At 44.7% G+C, this 25,058-nt stretch overlaps 1 protein-coding gene across 2 annotated transcripts; it reads right to left on the reverse strand.

Annotated features, from left to right (window-relative positions):
* Positions 1 to 424: 424 nt before the first annotated feature.
* On the reverse strand, positions 425 to 19,274 carry ST6GALNAC1 (ST6 N-acetylgalactosaminide alpha-2,6-sialyltransferase 1). 2 transcript variants are annotated; one of them, XM_077163934.1, is made up of 9 exons: positions 19,192 to 19,274; positions 4,042 to 4,792; positions 3,133 to 3,301; positions 2,787 to 2,958; positions 2,458 to 2,596; positions 2,101 to 2,204; positions 1,818 to 1,907; positions 1,631 to 1,735; positions 425 to 1,349 (listed from the first exon to the last, which is right to left on the reverse strand). In XM_077163934.1, exons 1-9 carry the CDS (start codon positions 19,254 to 19,256, stop codon positions 1,163 to 1,165), a joined length of 1,782 nt encoding a protein of 593 aa, XP_077020049.1. In that variant the 5' UTR covers positions 19,257 to 19,274; the 3' UTR covers positions 425 to 1,162. The 2 variants fall into 2 exon arrangements, with proteins under 2 accessions (XP_077020049.1, XP_077020048.1); XM_077163933.1 differs by lacking the exon at positions 19,192 to 19,274 and adding an exon at positions 16,831 to 17,631.
* Between the last annotated feature and the right edge of the window lie 5,784 nt (positions 19,275 to 25,058).

A 25,058-nucleotide genomic window follows, 5' to 3' on the forward strand; every position in this document is an offset into this window, starting at 1 on the left:
GGGTCCCGGCTACTGGAACCCTGAGCATAAACGGAGAAAGGAGCTTTTTTCCCCTACATCCTCTCAACTGAGGACTCTAATTCTGTTGAGGGTCTTGTGTCTTTCTGGGCTCCAGAGTTCAAATCCTGGAGATAGAGCTCATAGGTGTAAGGTGAACTGAAATGGTCATTGACTTAGCTCAAATTCTCATCCTGGGGTTTGAGAAGCAAAACATGTTGCTGGAAGGATAACAGAATGAAAGGGAAAGGAAAAGCTGATGTGACCAGGCTTTTTAATGCAGTATTTAAAAAAATCCTATTAATAACCTTGTGAAATGGGTACTCTAATACTCATATTACAGATGAGAACATTGAGGCCTAAAAAAATTTCAAGGATGATTCTTTAAAAAGATAAAATCACAAAACTCATACATATAAAAAATAAACACATGTCAAAGATTTGATTTAATTCATTAACTAGGGAAGAAACCAATAAGATATAAAAACTGGCTCAGAGGAGAATCCAAAGAACAAACATGTAGGCAATCAGGAATGCTAAAATGAACTTGTTGGTAGATGCAAAACTGGTCACTGCCCACAGGATAATTATTAATTGCATCTTCATTGTACAAAATTTTGCATCTCCATGGATAAGAATCATTTGTACTGTTAACAGTTTTCCACAACCCACAAAATTGCAAAATACCTCAAAGACAGTGAAAGGAGAAGATCTCTCTAGAATCAGATAATTCCTGGAAGGGTCCTTCAGATAGTCTATAGCAAAATTAAGTAATGCCTTTGAGATTTTATAACTACTAAGTAGAAGATCTGAAATTCAAATCCAGATCTATCTGTCCCCATAAATTCAGCCTCTTTCCACTGTATCGGGTCACTTTTAGTCTGCTTTTCAACAGAGATTTGACCACACATCACCTCATTTAGTTGAAAATCACTGGTCTCAGGAATCTCCATCAGAACCTGCAGTAACTTCCTAAAGGAAAAGAGTCTATCATTGGCTGTTTTGAGCAAATCTTCTCCCATGTGCGTGTGTTCCCTCAGGGTCTTGAGCACGGAGAGGCTTGAAGCCTGGTATAGCACCGGGAAAATGGTAGAAGACTCGCAAGACTCCCACCATGCGCAGTTCCTCCGGGTAGTTGGAGAGATGGCAGCAGCTTAGGCTGAGGTCAGTTCTTTGCTTTGGAAGTTGCAGGGTGCTGGTACAGCCGAATCATACCTTCATCGTGCAGCTTCTTCCAGAGCATTCTCTCTAACTTGAAGTCATGGTTTATGTAAAAGATCAGTCGTTTCCATGACTTATCATAGTAGTGATCTGAGAAGCGCTCGTGGCCCTCCGTGATGAAGCCATAGGCACTTACCTGCATAAAGGAGAAACAGGGCCTGCGGTTGCTGTTTCCCGTGCTTCTTATGGGCTAACTTGGGGGTGGGGGTGGGGTGGGGTAGGGAGGAGCTGCTTAATCTCGGTTCCTTACCTAAGGGTCTGGGTGCAGGTTCCCTGGGCACATATGAACACATACATACAGCACACTCACCATCACTCCGCCCACCAGAGGGGTAGCTCTCAGCCAAGCCATTACCCCATGCTGAGAGCACACCAGAAATAGGTCCAGAGCTGTTTGCTCCTGAAACAAAACCTTACCTGGTCACAGAGCTGAAGGGCAGTAAGCAGCACGAGGGCCCCAGTGGTGGGGCGGTATATTCTCCAGTGGGCAGTGTCCAGGGTCTTAGACTTCAAAAACCTGTGAAATACCCAGATCCTAAATGTCAGGAGATGGCCAGGGTTAAAGGGGCCTTGCCCATTCACGTACTTTCTGCTCTTACCTGTTCTTCATATACCGGAGCAAGTCTGGGTGCAGCAACAGGTATCTGTCCAATTGTAAGGCGTCCCGAAAAGCTTCCTGGGGCCTGCGCCTGTGGTCAGGAATGGGTTGTTCAGGTTTCCTTCTCTCATGTGGGTCAAGTCGGGGCTATGGGCGTGACTGGTAATAGCCCCCCACCTCCAGCTGATGATGGAAGCTGTCCCGACCTGTCCAGCCTTTCGCAGCTGCTCACTACCTAGCTCAGCAGAGGCCAAGGTGCGGGTGGGGTGGGGAACAGTGGGTACCTGAACCAGGGAAAGGAGTTTCCCTTCACAGTCTGATTCAGAAGCAGCGCTTCCAGCCACTCAAAGTCCCGGGCGCCTTCCAGGAAGTGCAGGTAGTGGACGTCCTGAGGATCAAGGAGCAGGTGGTCTTGGAGGACCACCTTCAGGACCACGGGGTGGGCTAGCCCAGCTTGAACCCCAGACTACCTACTGTCTCATCTTGGCTTGGTCTGGCTGTCCTCCCTGCTCTTGCCCCTCATGTGAACAGAGCCTGTCCCAACCGCAGACTCCGGACACAAGGTGCCCATCTCCTTTTCTCACCTGTGCGCTCCCTTATCCAGAGTCTCTGTGGGGCCAGGCCCATTCGTCTTTGCTCACCTTCCCCTGAGGCACGTGGTGGAAACCCCGATTGCCCAGTATAAGTAGTGACTGGGTCAGGGAGAAGGCTGTGAAGCCGTAGAAGGAAGTCCGAGTACCCACATCCTGTTCATAGCCCTTAATGACAGCTCCGCTCAATCTATCCCAGAAAGAAACAATCAGACAGGGCACATGAGTGAAGGAGGGAGACACAGGAGATTGGGGGGACGGGGGGGCAGAAAGGGAGGTGAAATGGGAGAGGCAGCCAGGAATTCCACCTTCCAGCTGCAGGCAGCAGAGGCATGGAAGGAGCGGGACTGGAGAGTGGAGCTTGGGGTGGGACAGCTCACCGAAAAACGTAGTCATGACTGTCTATCTCCTGGCCCATTCGGGAGTTGTTCAGGATGCCCCCGTTGCCCACCACAGCACAGCTGATGCACCTGGGGGACCCACTGTGGAGGCGGGCCAGGAGCAGCTGCTGCTGGGGTACTGGAGGGAAATGTGCCACAACCTTCTGCACCACTGGAATAGGGAAGAAGGGGGTCTCCCCTCAGAGCCCTGGAGGAGCTGGAGTCCTGCCCACCATTTCTCTGGGCTCTGGTGGCCCCCCAGGAAAGAGGCAGACCAGAGACAATGCCAGCTGCCCTCTGTCCTCCTCTAGTGCACATGCGACTTTCCCCTGGGGCAAGAACTCACAGGAGTGATTGAGCTCCATGAAGCCAAAGGGTGGTGCAAAGTGTTCCAGGCGGTCCCACTCACTCTGGTTGAAATGTTTGGAGTCCAGGAAGAGGGTGAGGTTGGGTAGGAAGAGGTTCTGGAGCCACAGTGATCTGGAGGCTTTGACCTTCACAGAGTCGGAACAGGTCTATATGCAAGAGGACTGAGTCAGGCAGGGAGAGGTCCAGGAGGCTTTGGGCCAGGGCTTGGGGTGCAGGGAGCAGAAAGTAGACCTCAAAGTTTAGAAGGCACTACCTTTACCATGTCTTCCATTCTATTCCCAGAGTCTGCTGCCCTGTGAGAGAAATGAAATGTCCCATGTATGTGGTACGTGCAAGATTGCAATTATATGCGTGCAAACATACACATTGTGGATACCCTCTCCTCCCTTGTGGAGGGACCAGGAACACCATGTGTGTGGATATGGGGCCTAGACTGTTTTTTGTAAGCTTGTAAAAGAGTGAAGGTTGTGGACTTGGCTATGCAGTAAAGACAAGGCATTCCTTGGGATTATGGCTGGGTCCGAGGCGGGGTGTTTTTGTCCTTTCGTCCCTGCCCCCTCTGCCACACCCCTACCAGAGGATGGAGGTTTTAGTGTCAAGCTCCAGAGCAGGTGTCTCTCTCTCACCTCAGCTTGATGACCTCTCCAGGACTTCTTTAGGGGCTCTAGGTAGACCCCAGGGCAGGCCTGTTCCCAAGCAGGAGCCTGCCCTCTCTTCCTTTCTCATTTTGCCCATCAGAGGAAAGAAGGATGGGACAAAAGCAGTGTAGGACAGGCATGGGGTGAGATGAAGCAAAGCTGAGAAGCAGTGCCTAGAGGTGGGAGAGAGAAAGGAGGAGCTTGAGAGCAGGAAGATGACAAGATGAGAAGGGGTGGCAAGAACTCACCGTCTGTAGGCCTCCTACTTCCAAGCTGTAATTTTCCTCAAAATCCCACCGAGGCTCAGACTTGAAGTTGATGGCCTTCAGTCTCTGGACTCTGTGTGTGGTGGGCTTCTGGTAAAGGATAGATGGTGGGGTGGCCTGGGTTCTCTGCTTGGTTGCCTGATCCTCCAACCTCACTTTGGGTTTGACTTTTGTTTGGGTCCTGGTGGAGATTCTCTTTTCCTGGGAACCTGAGATGGTAGTTTCTTCCCTTCTGTTTCCTATTGACACTGTTCCTGAGGTGGCCATCCTCTTGTCCTGACCTTCAGGAGTGAGTGGCTTTGCTGTGGTCACCCTGTTGTCCTGATGCCTTACTAACACTGTCCTTTGGGTCTTTAGTGTCTTGTTCTGGTTCCCCCTTCCTTTGGTTGTCTTCATTGATAGGGCCTCTGCCCTGACAATGCTTATCCCTTTGTCTTGACTTCTTGGTGACAGCATCTCCACCATAATTTTCTTCTTTTCCCAACTCTTTGCTGTGATGGTCACCTTGCTTTGCCTCTCTGCCAGTACCTCCACTGACAAAGAATGCTTGGCTTCTGCTGTCCTGTTCCCTTTGGCCCTGTGGTCTGTGGTCTCGAGCCATGTGTCGTTTGCACTTATCCCTTGTAGGGACTCTACATGGACAGTTGTCCTCTTTCCCATTTTGGGTGTCTGGGAGCTAGCCTTTTGTAGTGACCCTGGAGACCTTTCTTTAAGTTTCACTGTATCTTGATACCTGGGGACAGAGACAACTTTTGACAAATGCTGAAGATTGTGAAAACAGATCAGAAACATTTATTTGTTCTAGTATTTTCTCTTGTGTCTTAGGCATATTTCAAACCAGTCTCCATAGGGGATGAAGGGAAGGGGTATCATCATTCACTATCAAAAATTAATCTTTGGCAAAGGGTTTGGAAACTTACCTCTGACCAATAAAGAAAGCTTGGAAAGAGCATGGAATTCAGGGTGCCTGTACTGGGTATTAAGAGAAGCACTGAAATGTTTGCCCATGTTCCACCCAAGGTCCCTGTGCTTGCCCCTGTGTAGCTTATGGCACACACTGTCATCCAGATTGTGAGTTCTAAGAGCAAGTATGTGTGACCCTGGTCCTGTCAGTTAATATTTATGGGCAGGCACCGGGAATCGAACCCGGGTCCTCAGGCATGGCAGGCAAGCACTCTTACCTGCTCAGTCACCGTGGCCCGCCCAGGTTGACCTTTTTAAAAAGAAATGTAGGTTACATAGGTAACCGTATTTATAAGGAAGTGAGAAAGACACAATCGTGTGAAGACCTGCAACTGCCAATTTTGCTTTTGAAAGGTCTGCCTTAAAGATTTATTTTAAACGCTATTGTAAGTCAAAACTCCCTTAAAAACAAACACTTGCTTGTTGTCATTGCTAGGAAACAAAAATATATGTGTGTATTCAAATATTTGTTGAAAGCCCACAGCCTCTGTCATGCCTCATGTTCAATGCTGGATATAGCAAATGAAAAGATGGGCTTCTCAGCCATAAGCAACAGAAACGCTAGTGCAGAGAGTCATGTGACCGAGGAATTATAGTGCATCGAAACACGTAACAAACCATGGTGTGGGGATGTGTGAGATTGATGGAAGCAGGAAGGAAGGAAGGGTTTCTGTCTAGGTTCACTGTGAGAGTAAGGAAGGCTTCCCAGAGGAGTTTCCTTTTGAGAGAAGTTTAAGAGTGAGGAAGAGGCCATTTCAGGTCCATGCTTGGGAAGGCATGGAATGTTGGAGCTGTCCAGTATTTGCAAACCAAAAATGGGTGCTATTGAGCAAAGGACAGCTCCCTACAGGTTAAAATTCTTCAAGACTTCACCTTTTGTCAATTTGCCCAGGAGGAACTATTGAATTTCAAACAAGAGATGGGGAGGGGCTGAAGGAAAGCAATGGGTAACATGCCATCAGGTTTCCATTCTAGAACCCTGTCTGCAGTAACAGAATATAGATTCAGAATGGCTGATCTGCCTTCTGGCAGTCAATTCTTTTTTGGCTCCAGCCATTGTATTTAGTTTATTTTCTATATCCATGTGAGGCTGACAAAAGCTTCACTTAACTTGTGCAACTTTATATCAGGTGTTCTTCTTAGAAGAGCCTGGATCCTCTTCCCTGCAAAATTCTTTACCTGGATTTCATGGTGGGATCCCTGGGATCCTTGGGAAAAAGAATCTACTGGTCCTCAGCACTACCCAGATGATTCCAGGTGTTTTTTAACTCTGGCTCCTTTCACTACCCTGACACCTTGGTCCTGCTTGGTCCCTTTGTCCACCTGAGCCATTCTCCTTGTAAGCTATCTATGACAAACTTACTGAGTTATTTGAAGAAGAAAAAAACAAAGAGTATGAAATGTATAGCCAGATAGACTTGGTGAGAGTCTTAACCTGTCTACTTATTAGCAGGTATGACCGGGAGAAATCTTAACCTACCCATACTCGGTTTTCTGATCTGTAAAATGAGCCGCTATCTTTGTTCCTGAGAGAAGTCTGCCATGAACATTAACTGCCAACTCTGGAAAGCATCTAGCACAAAACAAGCACTTTTCCCTTCTCCCCCACAAATCGAGGTCCTTTGTTCTCAGATATTCCCCATTGATCACAAACAAGCTGGAGATCCAATCAGCCTTGTCTCATGTATCTGGGTGCTGCTTTGACCTCCATTCACCATCCAACTCACCATTTATTCATTCGACTATCCTGCGAATACGTATTGAGCATCTCCTATGAGCTTGACACTGGACTGCAGTAAGGAGCTGGACTAGACACAACCCTCTCCCATGGAGCTTGAGATCTGAAGGGTATGTCCAATAGTCACACGAATAAATGTCAGATTGTAACTAAGAAACATGCCAGTAAAAGGTGAACATGGAGGGGTGGTGGAAGTGTGGCCTGACCCAAGCTCTGTTTCCTCTGAATAGATTGATGCTAAAACTGTACCAGCCACCAGATTAGCCTTGTTTGTTGGGTCATATTGTTCATGTCAGGATCATTCCTTTCTTAAATTACAGACTCCTAGGAGGCAGAAATCATTCTTGTGTGGCCCATGTTACTGTATGTCTCAAGGAGCCAGGTAGATCAGTACTTTCTAAAGTCTTCCTGAGCCTTTAGAAAATGGGCTTAAAAGCAGAATAGAATTTAAAATATGTGCATCCAAATCAGCATCTCATTTAACAGTGTTTGTAAATGTCTAGCCTGTGGAATGTGCTGTGTAGGTCTACAGGTATACAGATTTGGTCCCACTGTGACAGTAACACAGTAACTGTCATCACAAATAGAAGACAGAGGAGAGTTTTCATTACTGGAGAAATAGAGGGCTGGCCCAAGGAAAACATGATGTAAATAACCAGTGTTACCTCTTCCCTTGAGTGTGGCCTATCTGCACCCCCACCCCCACCCCCCACCCCCGCCACACTTTATACCTGAATTTCCTGCCTTCCTCCAGCTCTAAGGAAATTCAGGTTCTCAAGGAGGACACTCTCTCATGGATTTTGAAGCTGAGCCATGGCCTAAATTCTGTTAGGGTTATTAGGGAAGGGCCAGCAGTGGTGTCCGTGCTCCTTCCTCCCAGCGGTCCTTCCTCCTTGGCACAGGTCTCATGCAGAAGATGCCTCTGCCTTTGTTTTATGGCTCAAGGAAATAACTCTGTGAGGGGTGTGCCAGCCGAGAAAGTAGAGAAAAAGACCACAGGGAAGCTGGCTGTGGAGCATCCTGGAAAGGTGAATAATGAAGAGACCCTTCAAGAATTCCTGGAATCCAAGAACAGGAGGTGTTTGGCCTCTAGGAGGCCCTGAACCAGGAGTTGCCCTCCAGGGCTTTGTCTCTGGGCCTACTTGTGCTCCCCTCGGAGTCTGTTCTCTTCTCTTTCCTCCTTCCCTCTCTGCAGACCAGCTCCCTCTGCCCTTCAATCCTATATGGCGGTGGAAAGTGACCACCCCATTGACTTTTTTTCTTGGTATGCTGTGCGACGGGAGTCACATTTCATTCTTTTCCATGTGACTATCCTAATATTGTGGCACCACTTGTTGAATATTTTGTTGTTGTTGTTGTTTATTTTTATTTTTTTGGAACACATGTGCTTGGGAATTGAGCCCCGGTCTCCTGCATGGCAGGTGAGAATTCTACCACTGAATTACCTGTGCGCAACCCCCTACTGCTCGCCCCCACTGACTTTTGACTTTCTTTGCTCCCAGTTCTTAGGGGAGAAACTGACCCACTTGGGTCACATCTCCATCCCTGACCAGGGGTCTGGGTCACATAGTACAAGTATCCTGAGCCCACCCTGTGCTTAGGGCAAGGACAGTTTCAAGAGAAACTGGGGAGATGTTAGGTACCTCCCCAAAGTATCCATTATGACAAAATACCACTCAATGCAGAGTGGAAGACCTGAATTAGTCAGGAATATATCCTTGATCAGCGTGTCCCATTAATTTAATAGAAAGGCTTGAAAGGCTGTGAGGATAGAGATGGTCGAGAAGGAGGCTTGCTCTGTTCCTCTTTGACCCAACAATTCAGCTTAAGTGCCCAGCTTGCATGTGCCCAGCTGTGAATTCTGCTTAGCAAATGGCTCTTGTTACTCAGCTAAGCCTCTTGATTCCTCCCTGGTACCCTACATAGTGACTGGAGTGCTCCAGTGACTCCCTGAAGGACTGTTCCTCCTGCAATGGCTACATTTTTTTAGTGACATTTAATTTTTGCAGGAAGTCACGACAATGATGCAGGTGGTTACAAAATTATGTAATTAAGCTTCACTGCAACTCCTTAAAATTAAATGCATGTATGACTACTAGGGCTGTGGATGTTTATATAGGCATGTCCTTATTCTCAAATATGGTATTTACCAGATGCTCAAATTGTGTTCAAATGCTGAGTGCAGACACTCACCCTGTTCCCACCCTGTGTGGTCCTGAGTGGATACTCCAAGGCCAGGAACAGGGTGGGGGGAGGGGCGAGTTCTATTAGGGCCACTAGTCTGGGGGATAGAAAAATCCATCATAATCACCCCCAAGTGAAAAGCAGTTTAATTTCATAATTCTGATCTATTTTGGGGGGGGGGGTAAGGTAAAAATATAAAATGTTATACTTATTTTTTTTAAATATATCCTTAACAAGGATCATGCAGCTCTATTCAATAAATAAATTAAGGAGTAATTATCTGGCACCTTCCTCCCTTGAAATTCTTAAGTACATGTCCCCAAGGGGACCTGGAAGTAAAGAAATGACAAAAAGCTCAAAGTCCATCAGTGGCTGTGGCATGAAACACCCAGTCTTCAGCAGAAAACGGATTGAGACAATGGCATATTCCCAAGAGTATGGTACTTGGATAATACAAGGGAATGTTCAAGTTGTCTAGGGTGTTGAAGAGGACACCAAAACTGAAATTTGGGAATAATACACCCCCAACCAAATGGCACTAATAATGCTGGTAAAAATAGAAGATTATTTTACAGATGATAAGAAAACAGCTGAGAGGTAGGCCCCTTTGATTCCCTTAATAGTTTTGCACATGGGCTCTCCCATCCTACAGCCCAGAGACTGGGAAAGGCTCCGGGTCAGTTGCGCCTGGCACGTAGTGAATGGCAGGTCACCTGTAGGCACCTCCACTATGCCCTGAAATCCTGGGCCACTGGACCCTCTGGTCTTTCTCTCCACAACCCCAGCCATCACCTTTGCTGCTTATCCCTTGTTTCATCTTGCTCCCTTAGCCAGGGCCTGCTTTCTTCTTTCAGGTCATACATTTGGTTCTGCCGGCTTCAATTCTGCTTGTCTTTGAAAAAAAAAGGAGAAGAGCAAATCTCTGGCATCTCTGACAGTACCTTTCTTCCCTTCCTGCCAAGAAGCTCTTCTGCCTCATGGGGCTCTTGCAGCCAGCACCCTACTTGGTTATCTGGAGGGTTTCCAAAACTCCCTCCATCGGCTGTGAACTCCAGAATGGTGGAGACCCTATTCCAGCCATGCTTTGGTGTTTGATGACCTCTTCAGGTTTCCAGCTATTCTGCCTTCCTTTTCAAACTTTGGAGTTTCTATCCCCTAGGAAATGCTGAAAGTTTTTGCATGTGAAGGCATGATTTATGTTTGAGAAATTTATTTTGAAACTTTAGAAGTATCTATAAGTTGCTTTGATGGATAGAAGCTGCTCAATTACCTTGCATCTCTGTATGCCTGAGAAGAGTACAGATTTGAGGTTTTCTTGTTGTTCAGAGTGTTCGTTTTTGTGTGTATATGTCCCAAATAGAAGCCGGTTTTTTGGTTTGTTTGCTTTGGTTTTATTTGGGTTTTTGTTTGTTTTGTTTTCAGCCAGTTAAATCCTAATGGGAATAGTATGTAATGGGAACCGAAGAGAGGAAACTCAGTGGAAAACTGAGTAAGTGACTGTCGAATCAAATTTTCCAAAGCTTGCTTTTGGACAGAGGAGTCACAGCCTTCTTTGAGATGCTGTGCCCCTCGCTGAGCTCACTGTAGGCTGGCATGACAAAGCTGATTTGGAAATTAGAAGTTCTTCATCCCTAGGATATAGAATATATGCACAAACCCAGAGACCTCCCTGGATCACAGGTGTGAGTATTGCTGTCCTATCAAGGAGACTAGGGGTGGTCGTGGGCAGGACCATGCTAACCAGGTAAGAAAATGTTTCAAACCAAACAATGGCAGGTATAGAACAAGAATAACAGACACAGGAAGAGGCCTATGACTCTGTGGCTAGGAAATATCCTCTCAAGCCAAGGCTGAGGTGTACCTAGATGGTCTCCCTTGGGAATAATCATACCTGAGAGTAAAATACGAGTCATTGGCTTTCCTTAGTTCATGTGACATTTTTATCCTAGCATTTTTTAGATAACGAGCTTTGGGAAGAAAATCTCTCCTTCTTCTTCCCCCAAATGTCTTCTACTGGGAAAAAAGAAAAAGAGGAAGATGAGTAGATGGGCAGCTATTCCTGTTCTCCTTTGGGACGGAAATGGCTCCCTGAGAGCCTCTGTGCAGAATCCATAACCTTGGCAGCTCCAGTACCTTGAGGATCAGATTTTCATGGTTTCTGCCTCCTGAAGACACAGGGAGCTGTTCAGCAAGCTGAGTCTTCTTCAAGGTGCCCTGAGGGCAGCCCATGGGGATGTTGTAGTCATACTGGGCCTGTTAGTGTCCCCCAAATTCATGTCCCCTAGAACCTTATTATAGTTCCATGTGGAAATGGGGGCTTTGCAGATGTAATTGAGATGAAGTTCTGCTGGATTCAGGGTGGGCCCTTAATCCAATGACTGGTGACCTTAAAAGAAGAGAAGAGGCCACAGACACTGAGGGAAGACAGGCCTGAGATGACAGGGGTAGAGACGGATGTAATCCTGCCACAAGCCAAGGAACACCTTGGAGCCATCAGAAGTCAGGGAGAGGAAAGGAAAGATTCTCCCCTAAAGCCTTCAGAGGGAATGTGGCCCTCTAATACTTTGATTTCAGACCCCTAGCTTCCAAAACTGGGAGAGGGTAAATGTCTGTTGTTTTAAAGCCATCTACTTTGTGGTAATTGTTTTAGCAGCCACAGGAAACTGTGATGCCTTCCCATGATTTAACCTCTTAAGCTCCATTGGCTATATTCAAGTTGTTGGAAGTGTTAAACTTGAATCTGAGAGAAAACTAAGTTCTTGATATTTGGCAAATGGGCAATGGAGCATTCTAGTGGAGTGCAAAGAAGCCTGATTTGAGATCTGGTCCAGCCCTGTCTCTAACTAGTCATGAGATCTTGGGCAAGTTATGGAACCCTTTGAGCCCCTGTTTCCTCATCCATTAATGAGTATCTTAATACCTGCCTCACAAAATTGTCATGAGGATTTTATAGGCCACTGTGTTAAAAGTGCTTTGCTCTAGAAAGCATAGGCTGGTCCGACTGGGTCAGGAGTTACTGTTCTGTGACAGCAATGGTTAGATTCTCATCAGCATCTCTCTGGGTTCACAATGCCCAGAGATGACAACATAGAGGGATTACAGGCGTCAAGGCCACGGGCAAATAATATTTCATGTATAGCATTTAACTACTTAAAATTGAGGAATCAAAAAATTACTGGATAGACATGTTGTGTAGAAATATGGTAGTCACACCAAAAGAAATGGCAGAAAGTGTTGAAATGGTTGTCTTCAGGAATTAGGATTCTGGAGAAGAAGGAAGGCAGGGAGACTACTCTATTTACATACAAGCCTTGTAGTATTTTGAATTAAAATTGCATATTACCTCAATAAAAATTAAAGGGAAAAGCCCTGCAAACTCAAGGAGACATTTTACTGAAAATTCTATGAGAATCAGAAAGCACAATGCCAGATTTATACAGCAGATATTTATTGAGTAGTCGTATATGCCAGGCATTTTGAGCCATCTGTTAAGGATTAAAGATTAAAAGGCTATGGTCACTGATCTTAAGAAACAGATGGTCTAAAAGGGGACAAATATGAATATCAGTAACTGCAATAAAGTAGTATAGCTCCCCTGGGTTTGAAATCAAGGACCAGGGTGTCCTTGGGCAAGATAATGAGCCTTTTTTACCTATTAAAAGGCACGTGATGACAAGTCTTGGTTGGAATCAGTAACCATTAACTTCTTAGACCAGTGCCTGGCACACTGCGGCCATCAGTGTCCCGTTTCTGAACACATTCTGCTTCTACCTATTTCTGCACCATTGCTTATGCTGTTTTCTCAGCCTGCAGTGACCATGCTTGCTGAAATGTCATAGAGCCTTCAAGGCATTATGCAAATGCCACCCTCTCTGTAAAGTTCTTGCACTGTACCCTGGTTGGAATTAATCTTTTCCATTTGTACTTGTAGCACTTGCCACATTTGACTTTATTTCAGTGATTTGTTATGAATAATGTTACGTGCATTCTTTTACTTTGTCTCCTCCATTTCAGTACAAGTCCCTGGAGAGTTAACACAGGTTTTAGAGCCACATTCCTTAAGTTCATATTTCGTTTGCTATTTCCTGTCTGGGTGGAATCAGGCAAGACACTTGACCCTTTTGAACCTCCTAGTTTTTGTTTTGAAAAAGAGTCATAATACTTATCTTGGACAATTGTGAAGATCAGAAATAAAGCATGAAAGCTAGAACCCAAGTTATTCTTTGGAACTCTTCAGCAGCTCTGAAATCATGATGGCATGTCATGAAAGTGCAAAAGCCACCCTGGTAATGGCTATCATATGGTCCACGATAGATGTTGACATTTTACAACTCCATTTAATTTCTGATTTGATGATCATCTTCTGCCCAGATAGCACTGTGGAAAGGTGAATCCCCTACCAATCTCTAAGGCTTAAAATTCATTCCCTGTCACCTCTCTCTGTCTTCCGCACACCTCCTTCAAAACGTTCCTGGTTTGTTTTTTTTTTTTTTGGTTTTCACTTCTTCCTATTTTTACTGTCTTAGGCCTGACCCACTTAACTTTGTTTCAGTTGCCAGTGCCGCCTCCAGCTGCATTCCTACATGCTGCCCCTTGAGCCCCTCCCTTTGCATCAGGATAATCTGCTTGGGGAGTCTGTCCAGTCCCCACTCATGCTTGCCTGTGCTGATCTGGCCAAAAGGCAATTCACTCCTCCTTCCAACCTGTCCTGTTCACTCAGGCACACTAATTGTCTTAAAACGCCCCTTTCAGTGAGGCCAACACCCTGCCCCGAAAGCCGTTTGCAACAACCCTCTGGCCCCACCCTTCCTAAATGCCCTTTCTCTGCTCCCCAAGCTAAGCCCTTTGTTTCTGCCAGTCAAGTTCTCCAGTGTCTCAGCAAAGATGACACACTCACTTTAGGGCTGCTTCTTTGTTTATACTATTCACCTTTCCCTAAATAGCCATCCAAGCCATGCCTGTCTCTCAAGCTTCCGTGTTCTCTTTGAAGCCTTCAGCAGATGCAAAATCCTTTCCTCCAGGGACTTCTCTACTCTCATGGCATTTCTGTCTCTGTGATTTGTTCTGGAACTTAAATTATGTCCACAAATTATCGAGCTGTCTCAACTTGTGTTCCCTTTCCTATCACTTCAATGTCTGGGGCAGAATCCATCACTTTGCAACTACTTTTAATTATTAAACTCGGTCTGAAAAAATTACCAGAAAGATTAAAACACACACCCCAAATTCACTCTAACCCAGTTTAAAACCCTGGGTGCCTTATTGGAGTGAAGACTCTTTTCCTGTCTCATCCAGGCTGGAACTGAGACCCTGGCTGCCAGAGAGGGGGCGTGCTGGAGGTGGGGAGCTGGGGGAGCGGAGGGAACAGATTCCCAGAGTCAGGCTCAGGCACTGAGAAAACCCCCCTCCGTTTTCAAGGCTTAATATTACCTCAGGGATCACTTGTCTGGGGGGCTCCCTGCTCACGCTAAGTTTCCACCAGCTTCTGTCTGATGCTGGGGCCACTGCTGACGTTGTGCTCTCTGCACAGTCAGTTGGGGTGGCTTCACTGGGTCGGGTTCTCCCCTCAGGAAGGACCCACCTGAGACTATGGGTCCCACTACCCTGACAGCATTCAGTGTCCCCAAGATTTTTCTTGGTTGGGTGTTTCATTAATGTGGCCCCAGCAGCTAAGTGGGCAGTTCTAGGGCGCTGGTTCTTCCCTTCTACGGAACTGTAAGAAGTGCTGAGCTCCTCTTCCACAGCTCCTGGGGCTGTGATGAACTGGGATGGGGCAGCGGGTTCCCATCTTCTTCCCAAGCACATTACACCAGGCACATTGCCCAGTAGTCTTCAGTCTTCAGAAATTCCTAGACCAGAAAGAGGTACCAGTCTATTTGCATCTACTTCTTTGCTCTGAGGTATCCACTGGGGGAGGAGACAAAGGTACCCCAGTCTCTATGGGGGATACACCTGCAGCCTGCTCCCACCCCCCAGGTGACATGCCAGGAACATTGTCATCCTCTGAGCTTCTCTCCCTCTCTCCACTTCTCACTTCTAGATTGAGTTCAAACAAATATAAATCCATATTCACACCATCATCAAAAATAAATTTCAGATGGTTTAGCTGAGCTAAGAGAACAAAACTATTAAGATATTGGTAAAAAAATACAGTATGAGAACAAAACTATTAAGATATTAATAGAAAATACAGTAGAAAATGTGTATGATTTTAGAATGGGACAGGCCTTCCTAAAATTTCCATAATATTTGGCAGTGTAAAGGAAAAGAGAGACAAATTTTATTTGCATTACAAAAGGCACCATAAACAAAGTAAAACAAATACATAAGTATCAAACTGGAGAAAATATTTGAAGTATCATAATATATATGATAGAAAAGTGGTAATATCCCTAATACACAAAAAAAGCAAAAGCAAAAAAAGCTAAACAAACCTATATAAAAGTACAAAATACACATTTATACAAAACAAAAATAATTTAATAAAAAAGACAAGAAATATGAACAGATGATTCATAGAAAAAATACAAATGATTAATAAACTTGAAAGGATCCTCAAATTCACCAGTCATCTGAGAAATGCAAATTAAAAAGAGAAACACACTTTTGCCTATCAGATGAGTAAACCCTAAAAACATTAATGATATTAATGCCACGATAGCCTTTGCTGAGGACAATTAATGCCATCAACAATGTAGTAAGAACATATCCACCATCTTGACAATTCCACTTCTGGAAATATACCAACAGTACTACACACAAATGCTGAAAGCTGAGTGAAAACTGAGTGACAACCCAAGTGGCAATCCTTAGGACTGGTTAAAAAAACTATAACCATTCCAGAGAATTCTACGTCACCATTAAAAAGAAGGGAGCAAATCTGGAAGTGCCAACACAGAAGTATGTTCATGTTATATTATTGATGATATAGTGTTGTCGGAAAAATGTCAATCTGTAGAGCATATGTACCATATGATGTGATGTATGTATGTGTCGTAAGGGCTTGTATAACATAAAGGTAAGGAGCTCAGGCTGTGGAACCAAAATGCCTGGATTTGGATCCAAGCCTGCTCCTTACTAGAGGTGTGACATTAGGTGACTTAAACTCTCTGTGCCTAGAATTAAATGAATTAATTTATGTAAAACATTCAGAGTCGTGCCCAGCACACAATGCTGTACAAGTGTTAGCTACTATAATAAGTATATGTACATCAAAGTGTTAAGGGTGCAGTGAGGAGACCCTCATGTCTTGCTTCACCTTTTGGCAGTTTTTTAACTTTATGAGAACAGGTATTATACAATTTTAAAAGCAGTGTAACAAAATCAGATATTTAAAAAATTAAGTCTGGAAAGAAACGGTTCCCTCACTGCCGGAGCTGTGTTAATTTTATGGGTCTACAAGGCCTTCTGGAAAGATCAGCCTGGGGTCCAGAAATTAAGCTGCCTCTCTAGGTGGGAAGTCTCCATTTTACTGACAAATGTTTTAGAATACATGCCTTTGAAATGAGTGGCATACCCTGGATAAATCTTTGGCTTTAGGACATAGGGAATGGCATGTGAGAACTAACCCAAAGCTGCTTTTATGACTCAGAGCCCCAGAGGGGAAACTAGTTTTGCTTTCTTTCTCTGCCTCTAGAGACCCAGTCCACTAGTTCTCAAAACTCCTGCCTCCATTTCCTCTCCCTTCAGGGCCCCTAGCCCACCTCAGTCTCCCTCACCGTGACCGTTTCCCTCAAGTCTTCCCTTTGACCTTCCTTGATAACATCCGGGACCCCTGACATCCCTAGGTGTACACAGAGCCCCCTTGAGCTTCCCCAGTGCCCCCTGGGCTGTCATTTCTGTTTCCTCTAGTGAAACAGGAGGAACTTCCAGAGGCCAGGTCTCACCTGAAAGGCTTCTTGTTGGGCTCCCTGATGAAGGAGGGCAGGACAAAGAGGAAGAAGATCAGCACAGCCAAAAGCAAGGGCCACTGGACAGCCCAGCCCAGGCGCCGCAGTCTCCGCAGGCAGGACCGCATCATGGTGAGTAGGCTCTACAGAAAATCTCTACATATCCTGGGGCTTTGATGTAGATGGCAGGTAGTTCCACTGCTGAGGTTTCCCGGCCAGGGAGTGCACACCCTTTGTCCTAACAAGGAGACACTGATAACTGCTAAGCCTTTTGGTCTTTGCCAGGGAAAAGAGGAACCGCCTTTGCTGCTTTATGAAGGCTTATAGGCTGGCGTGACTTGAAGGAAGAGAGTCTTCTTTTGTTCAGACAAGTTGATCTTCCTTTTCTTTGTCTCTGAAGCCAATTTCTGTATGTAGAGCTTTATGGGGAGCATATGTACATTATACAAAACCTCACTTTCATCGGTGTTTTGGTGTGCTAAAACTGCCGGAATGCAATATGCTGGAAATGGGTTGACTTTTACAATGGGGATTTATTACACTCAATTTACAGTTCTAAGACAGAGAAAATGTCCAAATTAAGGCATTAACAGGAGGATACCTTCTCTGAAGAAAGGCTGCCAGCATCTGGGACACACCCCTCTCACATGGAAAGGCACATGGCCAGCACCTGGTGGTCCTTCTCTCTTATGTTTCATTGCTTTCAGCTTCTGGCTTCAGGGGCTGTCAGCTTTTGTGGGTGTGTCCTTGTTTCAGCTTCTCTGGGGGCTTTTTCTCTACAAACTTCTCTGGCTGTTTCTCTCTGAGATCTCTGGACATTTTTTGTGCCCTTTATACTCTCATAAAGGACTCCAATAAAAGGACTATGACCCACTTTGAATGGCTGGGCCACATCTCAATTGAAATAACCTAATCGAAAGGTTCCATCTACCACAGGTCGGCATCCACAAGAATGGATTAAAAGAACCTGGCTTTTCTGGGGTGCACAACAGCTTCAAACCACACAACCAGGTTCTGAACCACTGGGGACCCTGGTCAAGGGCATGGACTACAAAAACCTAAATACAGGGACCCCATTTGGGTTTGAGCCCCTAGCAATATTTTCCTTCAAGACCATCATACAGTCATGCACTGAGCTGCAGTGGGTAACCTAGCATAAGAGCAATGTAGACTGCTCCATTCTAGGGGACCAGGGAAGAGTCTGATTGCCTGGATCCAAATCTAGACTCTGCTCCTTTTGTTATTGGTGCCACTGAGGGTTGTTTCCCAGCTGACAAGGACATCTCATTTCCAAAGTATTTAGAGCAGTAGTTCTCAACCTTGGGGGCACATTAGAATTACCTGGGCAGTTTTACAAATTCCTAGTGCCCAAGCTGTGTCCCAAACCAGTGTGGGGTCCAGGCATCAGGTTTAGTTAAGCTCCCCAGGTGATTCCAGTGTGTGGCCAAGTTGAGAACCGATTTACAGGTATCAGGGGTTTGCAATGATAGTTAAATGAGCAAAGTTCCATCACACAGTGGCGCAAAGAACATACATTTTGTGAACTTCTCACAGAGTTCTGAGATCTGCTCCTTTCCTACTGTGACCTTGGGTAAGTGTCTTCACCTCGCTGTGCCTCAGAGGACTCATCCATAGAGTGGGAAAAGCACAGAGTTTATCTACCTCATGGGATTATTATGAAGACACCACGAGACCACCATGTGGAGGGTCTGGTTCATGGTAAGCACCCAACACACCTTGGCCATTGCCATCCTAGCTTCTCCACTCCTCATTTGAACTCACAGCTGTTACAGCAGTGAAGAGTGTACGTGAAGGCTTGTGCTGGGCCAGGCACCCCTAAATCTTCACATGCACTAAAAGAAGCCTGGCCCCACTCCAGGAGCTGGGCACTATTGTCATCCCATTTTACATCACCTCCAAGACTGAAGCAACTTGCCCAAGATCACAGGGTCAGCCGCCACCTTGGGAAGCAGTCTGATTAACTCCCAAGACTGCATTATTTCCTCAGAGCCCGTGAGAATTCCTTCTGCCTTAATATAAAACACACACACACAATGCTTGGGAGAAATGTATCACTCAGAGGAACAATATCTAGAAAGAAAATTCAGAATAGCAGTCCTCCATAAAGTACTGTGTATTATTACAAATAGTAGAGATGGGAAAGGTGCAGCTTAGAAGAGCAGGGGTTGAAGGTTTGGGACCTGGATTCACTCTTCACATCACTACTTAGGCTGTGTGCGTCCCTCCTGAGGCACAGCTTCCAACGCAGTACCCAAAGTCCTTGGTCTTCACCCAGGGCATTCACCAATGAATGCTTAAATCGTTTCCCCAGGGAGGATGAAAGGGATAAGAACATACCTTTGAACATCTAAGGGTTCACAGAGATAGCTGATGGGCTCCTTTACCCCTACTCCATGACTCATGGTGGTGCTGTGGGGGATGGGCTAGGGAGAAGGAGAAAAGCCTCTTAGTACTGATTCTCTCTCTCTTTTTCTCTTTTCCCCTTCCCCCGCCCTGCCCCTATCATTCCTAACCTGTATCTGCTCATCATTGACTCTGTAAATATTTTCTGAATAGACCTGTGTCAAGTCATGACTCCTTGTCCTAACTGACCCCACTCACTCTTACACTGAGTTTCTCTTACATACTTGCCACTGTGCAGTTATCGTACTTCCTGGGCCTGTTTGCAGTGCTAGGCACATGAAGTGCCCAGAGGGAAGAACATTTTCCTATCCACCCTGGTTTCAATGAACGAAATGTTTCTTTCATCTCACCCTCTGTTCTCAAAAAGGCACTGTCAGTGTTCTTTCTGAATCCACAGAGCACAAAGATCTGGTTTTGACCTCCTGGGTACAAACTGAGCTCCTGTAGACAACTTGTGCCTCTCGCCACCTTAGGGGTGGGTTGAACTTGGAAATCTGGAAGATAGCTGAGGGGGCAGGGTAAACCTGAGCTCTGGTTTCCTGGTTCTCATGTTCCAGCCCAATGCTGCTGGAAGGTGTGTGTGTACAGAATAAAATAAATGGATTTTCATATGATTTTTCTCATGTCATCACAGTTCTCATACTTGGTAACAAAAACTTTGGATGTTAGTTTCTTTTTACATTAGCCAACAAGATATTTGAGATAAGAGTTGATACAAGATAGTTTTCAGAAAAAGGCTATAAATACATACATACATATTATACATACAGACATGAGACATGAATGGGTGCTGAAGATTTTATTCTATTTATGAGAGAACCAAGTAGATGTTATAATTGGTTCAAAAGAGAAATGCAGAAAAGTACAAATTCATATGGAATAAAGAAATATTAAAACAAATTGCAAATGGGAGTAAAACTGCTTTTCCACAGGGAGGAGGGAAGTCACTTGAACCTCTACAAGACAGGAAAAATTTTGCATGTCTGTTAATTACCTGCTATTTACAAAATTGTAAAATATCTTGAAAATAATGAAATGCTAAAATCAGCTAATGCATAGGCGTCCTCTAGATGACACATACTTTTCCATGGAAGCACAACAGTTTTTTCTACAGAATGAATGTGTCTTGGAATTATTCTAGGGTTGGTATTTCCTTTGCTATAAAATATACTTGATGACTAAGAAGAATGCTGGATTAAGTGGAATAAGGTTCACACTTTCTAGAAGTCAACTTGGAAATCATGGGAAACCATATTCAATTCCCCCATTATATGTCCTGTCTTCTTCAGTTCTGTTTTCTGTACCAGCCTACATTGGTTTGCTAATGCTGCCAGAATGCAGTATACCAGAAATGGATTGGCTTTTAAAGAGAGAATTTATTAAGGTCCAAGTTTCAAATCTAAGGCTGTGAAAATGTTTAAACTAAGGCCCCAACAGGAAGCAAGGCAGCATCCAGGTACCTGTGTCACGTGGGAAAGCACATGGCAATGTCTGTTGGCCCTTCACTCCTGGGTTGAATTCAAAATGGTTCTCTCAACTTCTGTGGGTCCTTCTGGATCCTGCCTGGGGCTTACCTTCTGCGTCTTCAAAATCTGGATCTGCTCTTTTAAGGACTCCAGTAAACTAAGACCTACCTTGAACGGGCAGGATCACATCTCCATCTAATCAAAAGGGCACACCTATTGCTTAGGTGTGCACAAAGACTGGATTAGGATTAAAAGAACGTGACTTTTCTGAGGTATATAATAGTTTCAAACCAGCACACAGCCCATCCTCAACTTTATTTTTGACATTTTATTGAGATGTAATTTATGTAATACATGGTTCGTCCATTTAAGTGTACAACTCAAGGAATTTTAGTGTATTTACAGAGTTGTGCAAATATCACCATAATCTAATTTTACAACCCTTTAATCATCTCAAAAAGAACCCTTGTACCTATTAGCAGTCACTCCTCTTCCCAGCACCCCCGCTGCTCCCAGCTGGAGACAACCATTAGTCTGTTTTCTGTCTCTAGGGATAGCCTTCTTCTGGGTAATTCATATAAGCAGAATCATAAAATATGTCAATACGTAACCTTTTGTAACTGACTTCTTTCACTCAGCCTGTTTCAAAGGTTCATCCAGGTTGTAGCATGGATCAGATCTTTGTTCCTTTTTATTGTTGAATAATGACATTCCACTGTATGAATATATTTCATTGCGTCTGTTCATTCATCAGTTGATGGACATACGGGTTGTTTCCACTTTTGGGCTATTGTGAACAATGATGCTGTGAACATTCGTGTCCAGGTTTTTGTGTGGACGTATGTTTTCATTCTTTTATGTAGACACCATAAAGGGAAATATAAAAAAAAAATGGAAAAAGAAGAATTAACTTTCCTTGGTGCACAGTGGGAAAGAGACTTTGTCAAACCTCCTTTTTCCTTCAGCATTTACTTTAGAAAACATGTAACTCTAAGTTCTTTATCTATCTCCTTTGAAGGGTGCATAAATCTTTTCTTTAAACATTAAGTAAGCCCCGTGCAAACTGCATCACTCAAGATGGTTTCCTCAAGGAAGGAAACTATTTTTTAACGTAATCAGGGGAAAATATCTCCCAGTTTCCTGAGACGAGATGAGTATAACTTCAGGGGCTGGGGGGCATGGGGGCAGAAAAGGGTATGGGGAGAAGACAGGGGAGGGAGAGTGCTGACTGAGAATTCTAAACTTCCTCTGGTCCAAAAGATATGAGAAATATCTAGAGAACATAGTAATGGGTTGTTTCCTACTTAACTAAGTAAAAAGTGTTACTGGATTTTGGTTTCCATGTTGTTGACTGCACTGTAAGAATGAATTCAGAGGTACAGCACAGATAGAGCAAGTAGATAGGAAATTTATTAGGTACACATGCAAAGAAAAGGAGCATGTGGGCACTCTCACAGATAAAGAAAGATGGAGGGCCAGAGGAAATAGGCAATGTGGGTCATTTACTTTTATAGATTAGCTTTACTTGCTTCCCTCCCTTGTCCTTCTCTCCAGGACAGTGACAGGTGGTAGGTAGTCCATTTGGGTGGGTCATTTAGTTCCACCCTTCTCCATGGATAACTCACACAAGTGGGGATCCATTGCTTCCAGATGGGTCAACTGCTGCTGGGTATTTCCCCAAGGTGGGTGGCCCCCGGGCAGGGTGTCTGTGCCAGACACAGGGCCTGCTGAACTTGATTAACTGTCCTTGTTCAAAGGCTCCTTCCTGGTTTTCTCTCTCCCCTTCTCCCTGATCTAGCCTGCCTCCAAAAGGACGTGCTTTCTCTTGGGCACTGGGATCTCTTTAGCAGGTTGTTGTTAATTTTTAGCATCTTTGTTTAAAGCTTAATCAATAAAGTATTTTTCTTTCCCTCTACCTTTGTAGGGAGATTTTCTATATTGGGAACATTTTGTTTTTAATTACATTTTCCCAACAGTTTCTAGGAATGTAATTACTGAGTTAGATGGTGTGTCAGTCAGGAATCTCTAGTTTCTAGAGATTTCTAGAGAAACAGAACAACAGGAGAAATCTGTAAATATGAGATTTATAAAGGTGTCTCATGCAACTGTGGGAATGGAAGAGTCCAAAATCCTCAGGGCAGGCTATGAAACTGGTGGTTCCAATGAAGTGTCTGACAAAATCTATAGGAGAGGCTTACTGGCTGAAGAAGCCAGTGAGAGTCTCTCTCTTCTTCCTCAAAAGGCTCCAAATGATTGGATGATCTGGTTGTGGGAGATGTGCCTTAGTTGATCGCAGATGTCATCAGCCACATATGCAATCTACTGACTGATAATTTAATACATCAGCTTTCTGGCTTGTCAGCCAGCCATGAAATATCCTCATAACAACAGTCAGGCCAGTGCTTGCTTGACCAGGCAACTGGGCATCATCATTTTGCCAAGGTGACACCAAAATCTAACCATCACAGTCCACCCCTCGTCGACCTGACAGATATACACATCACCTTGAAACACGTTTAATTTCCAAATAGAACACAATGATGGGCATATGTTTTGCCTAACAATACTCAACTGTCCTGCATAGAACTGTAAACACACTACATCTCTCCAGAATAGGGTGCAAATCCTTAGGTAATGTTAAATCTTAATTTCCTATCTTATGACTTAAATACTATAACATAAACAATACAGCTTATTTTCGTATGATATTTGCTTATGTACAAATACAAACATATTCATAACAAAACAGGGAGAAAATATTCATACGATCACAGTCCTCGTTTCTGTAACTGGTCACATGGTCATGGTCATGGTCCGTATTTATCACGACGTCCTTCTACCCATTCCATATTCCCTGTGCCCTCAGCAAGCACTTCAGCTGGTCATGGTTCTCTGCCAGGTGGAGTGACCTAAACCTTCCTTCTGAAGTTTCTGAGTCATTGATAGTCCTGCCTGGATTGGGTTGTTGTAGTTTTCCATTGACTTTAATCTCAGGGCAATGTAGTACTAGGAGATGGCCGAAGGGATCTCCTGCAAAAGAGAAAACTCTTTCTTTTTAACCTCCATTGTACAGTTGCAGTCCCATTTCCCCTAGATAGTCAGGATCAATCCCCCCAGACAGAACAGTAATCTCCTTTGGTGCCTTTTGATTCAGTGGCATGAGAAGCCCAAAATGGACAGGTGGCACTCTTAGTTTTTAATTCAATGGAATCATTGCTATGTCTCCTGGAAGGAGCACTCCTCCCTTTGTAACTAAGACCTGTAGACCAGGAGAGCTTAAGGTTTCAGGGACAGGAGGCAAAAATTTTCCTAGTGGATCACTAGGGGTAATCGTGAGTGGTACCACTCCCATTTCCACAGCTTGGTTCCTGGACCCATGGATTGTGGCTATGGGAGAAACAGCACCATACAGCAGCTGCTCATTCAAAGCATACACAGCCTCCTGGAGGACATTGTCCCAGCCCTGCAAGGTATTGCCACATAGTTGGCACCGTAATTGGGTGTTCAAAAGGCTATTCCACCAGGGTGCAAAGTAGTTCACTGGTGGAATTCTTGCCTGCCATGTAGGAGACCTGAGCTTGATTCCCAGCTCATGCATTTCCCAAACAACAAGCAAAGAAATGAAAAAACAACCAAAAAAAATCAACAAATTTTTTTAGTGCTGCGGTAAGCATATTCACATGGAAAAAGAATGAAATGTGACCCCTGCCATACAGCATAAAAAGGGGGGGGCACTCCACCATTCTATCAACCCAGCTGCCTCTGGATGATGGGAAACATGGTAAGATCAGAGAATTCCATAGCATGTGCCAATTCTCACATTTCATTTGCTGTGAAGTGTGTTCCTTAATCAGAAGCAATGCTGTGTGGAATACCATGATGGTGGATGAGGCATTCCATAAGTCCATGGATGGTAGTTTTTTAAGAAGCATTGCATGTAGGGAATGCAAACCCATATCTGGAGTATGTATTCCAGTTAGAACAAATCACTGCCCCTTCCATGATGGAAGTGGTCCAATGTAATCAACCTGCCACCAGGGAGCAGGTTGATCCCCTCAGGGAATGCTGCCGTATCATGGACTGATCTGGGTCTCTGCTGCTGGCAGATTGGGCACTCAGCAGTGGCCATAGCCAGCTCAGCCTTGGTGAGTAGAAGTCCATGTTGCTGAGCCCATACATAACTTCTATCCCTACCATCATGACCACTTTGTTCATGAGCCCATTGGGCAATGGCAGGAGTGGCTGAGGAAAGAGGATGATTTGTGTCCACAGGATGAGTCATCTTATTCACTTGGTTATTAAATCTTCCTCTGCTGATGTCACCCTCTGGTGAGC

Source organism: Tamandua tetradactyla, chromosome 6 (assembly GCF_023851605.1).
Source record: "Tamandua tetradactyla isolate mTamTet1 chromosome 6, mTamTet1.pri, whole genome shotgun sequence".
NCBI classification, from domain to species: Eukaryota; Metazoa; Chordata; class Mammalia; order Pilosa; family Myrmecophagidae; genus Tamandua; species Tamandua tetradactyla.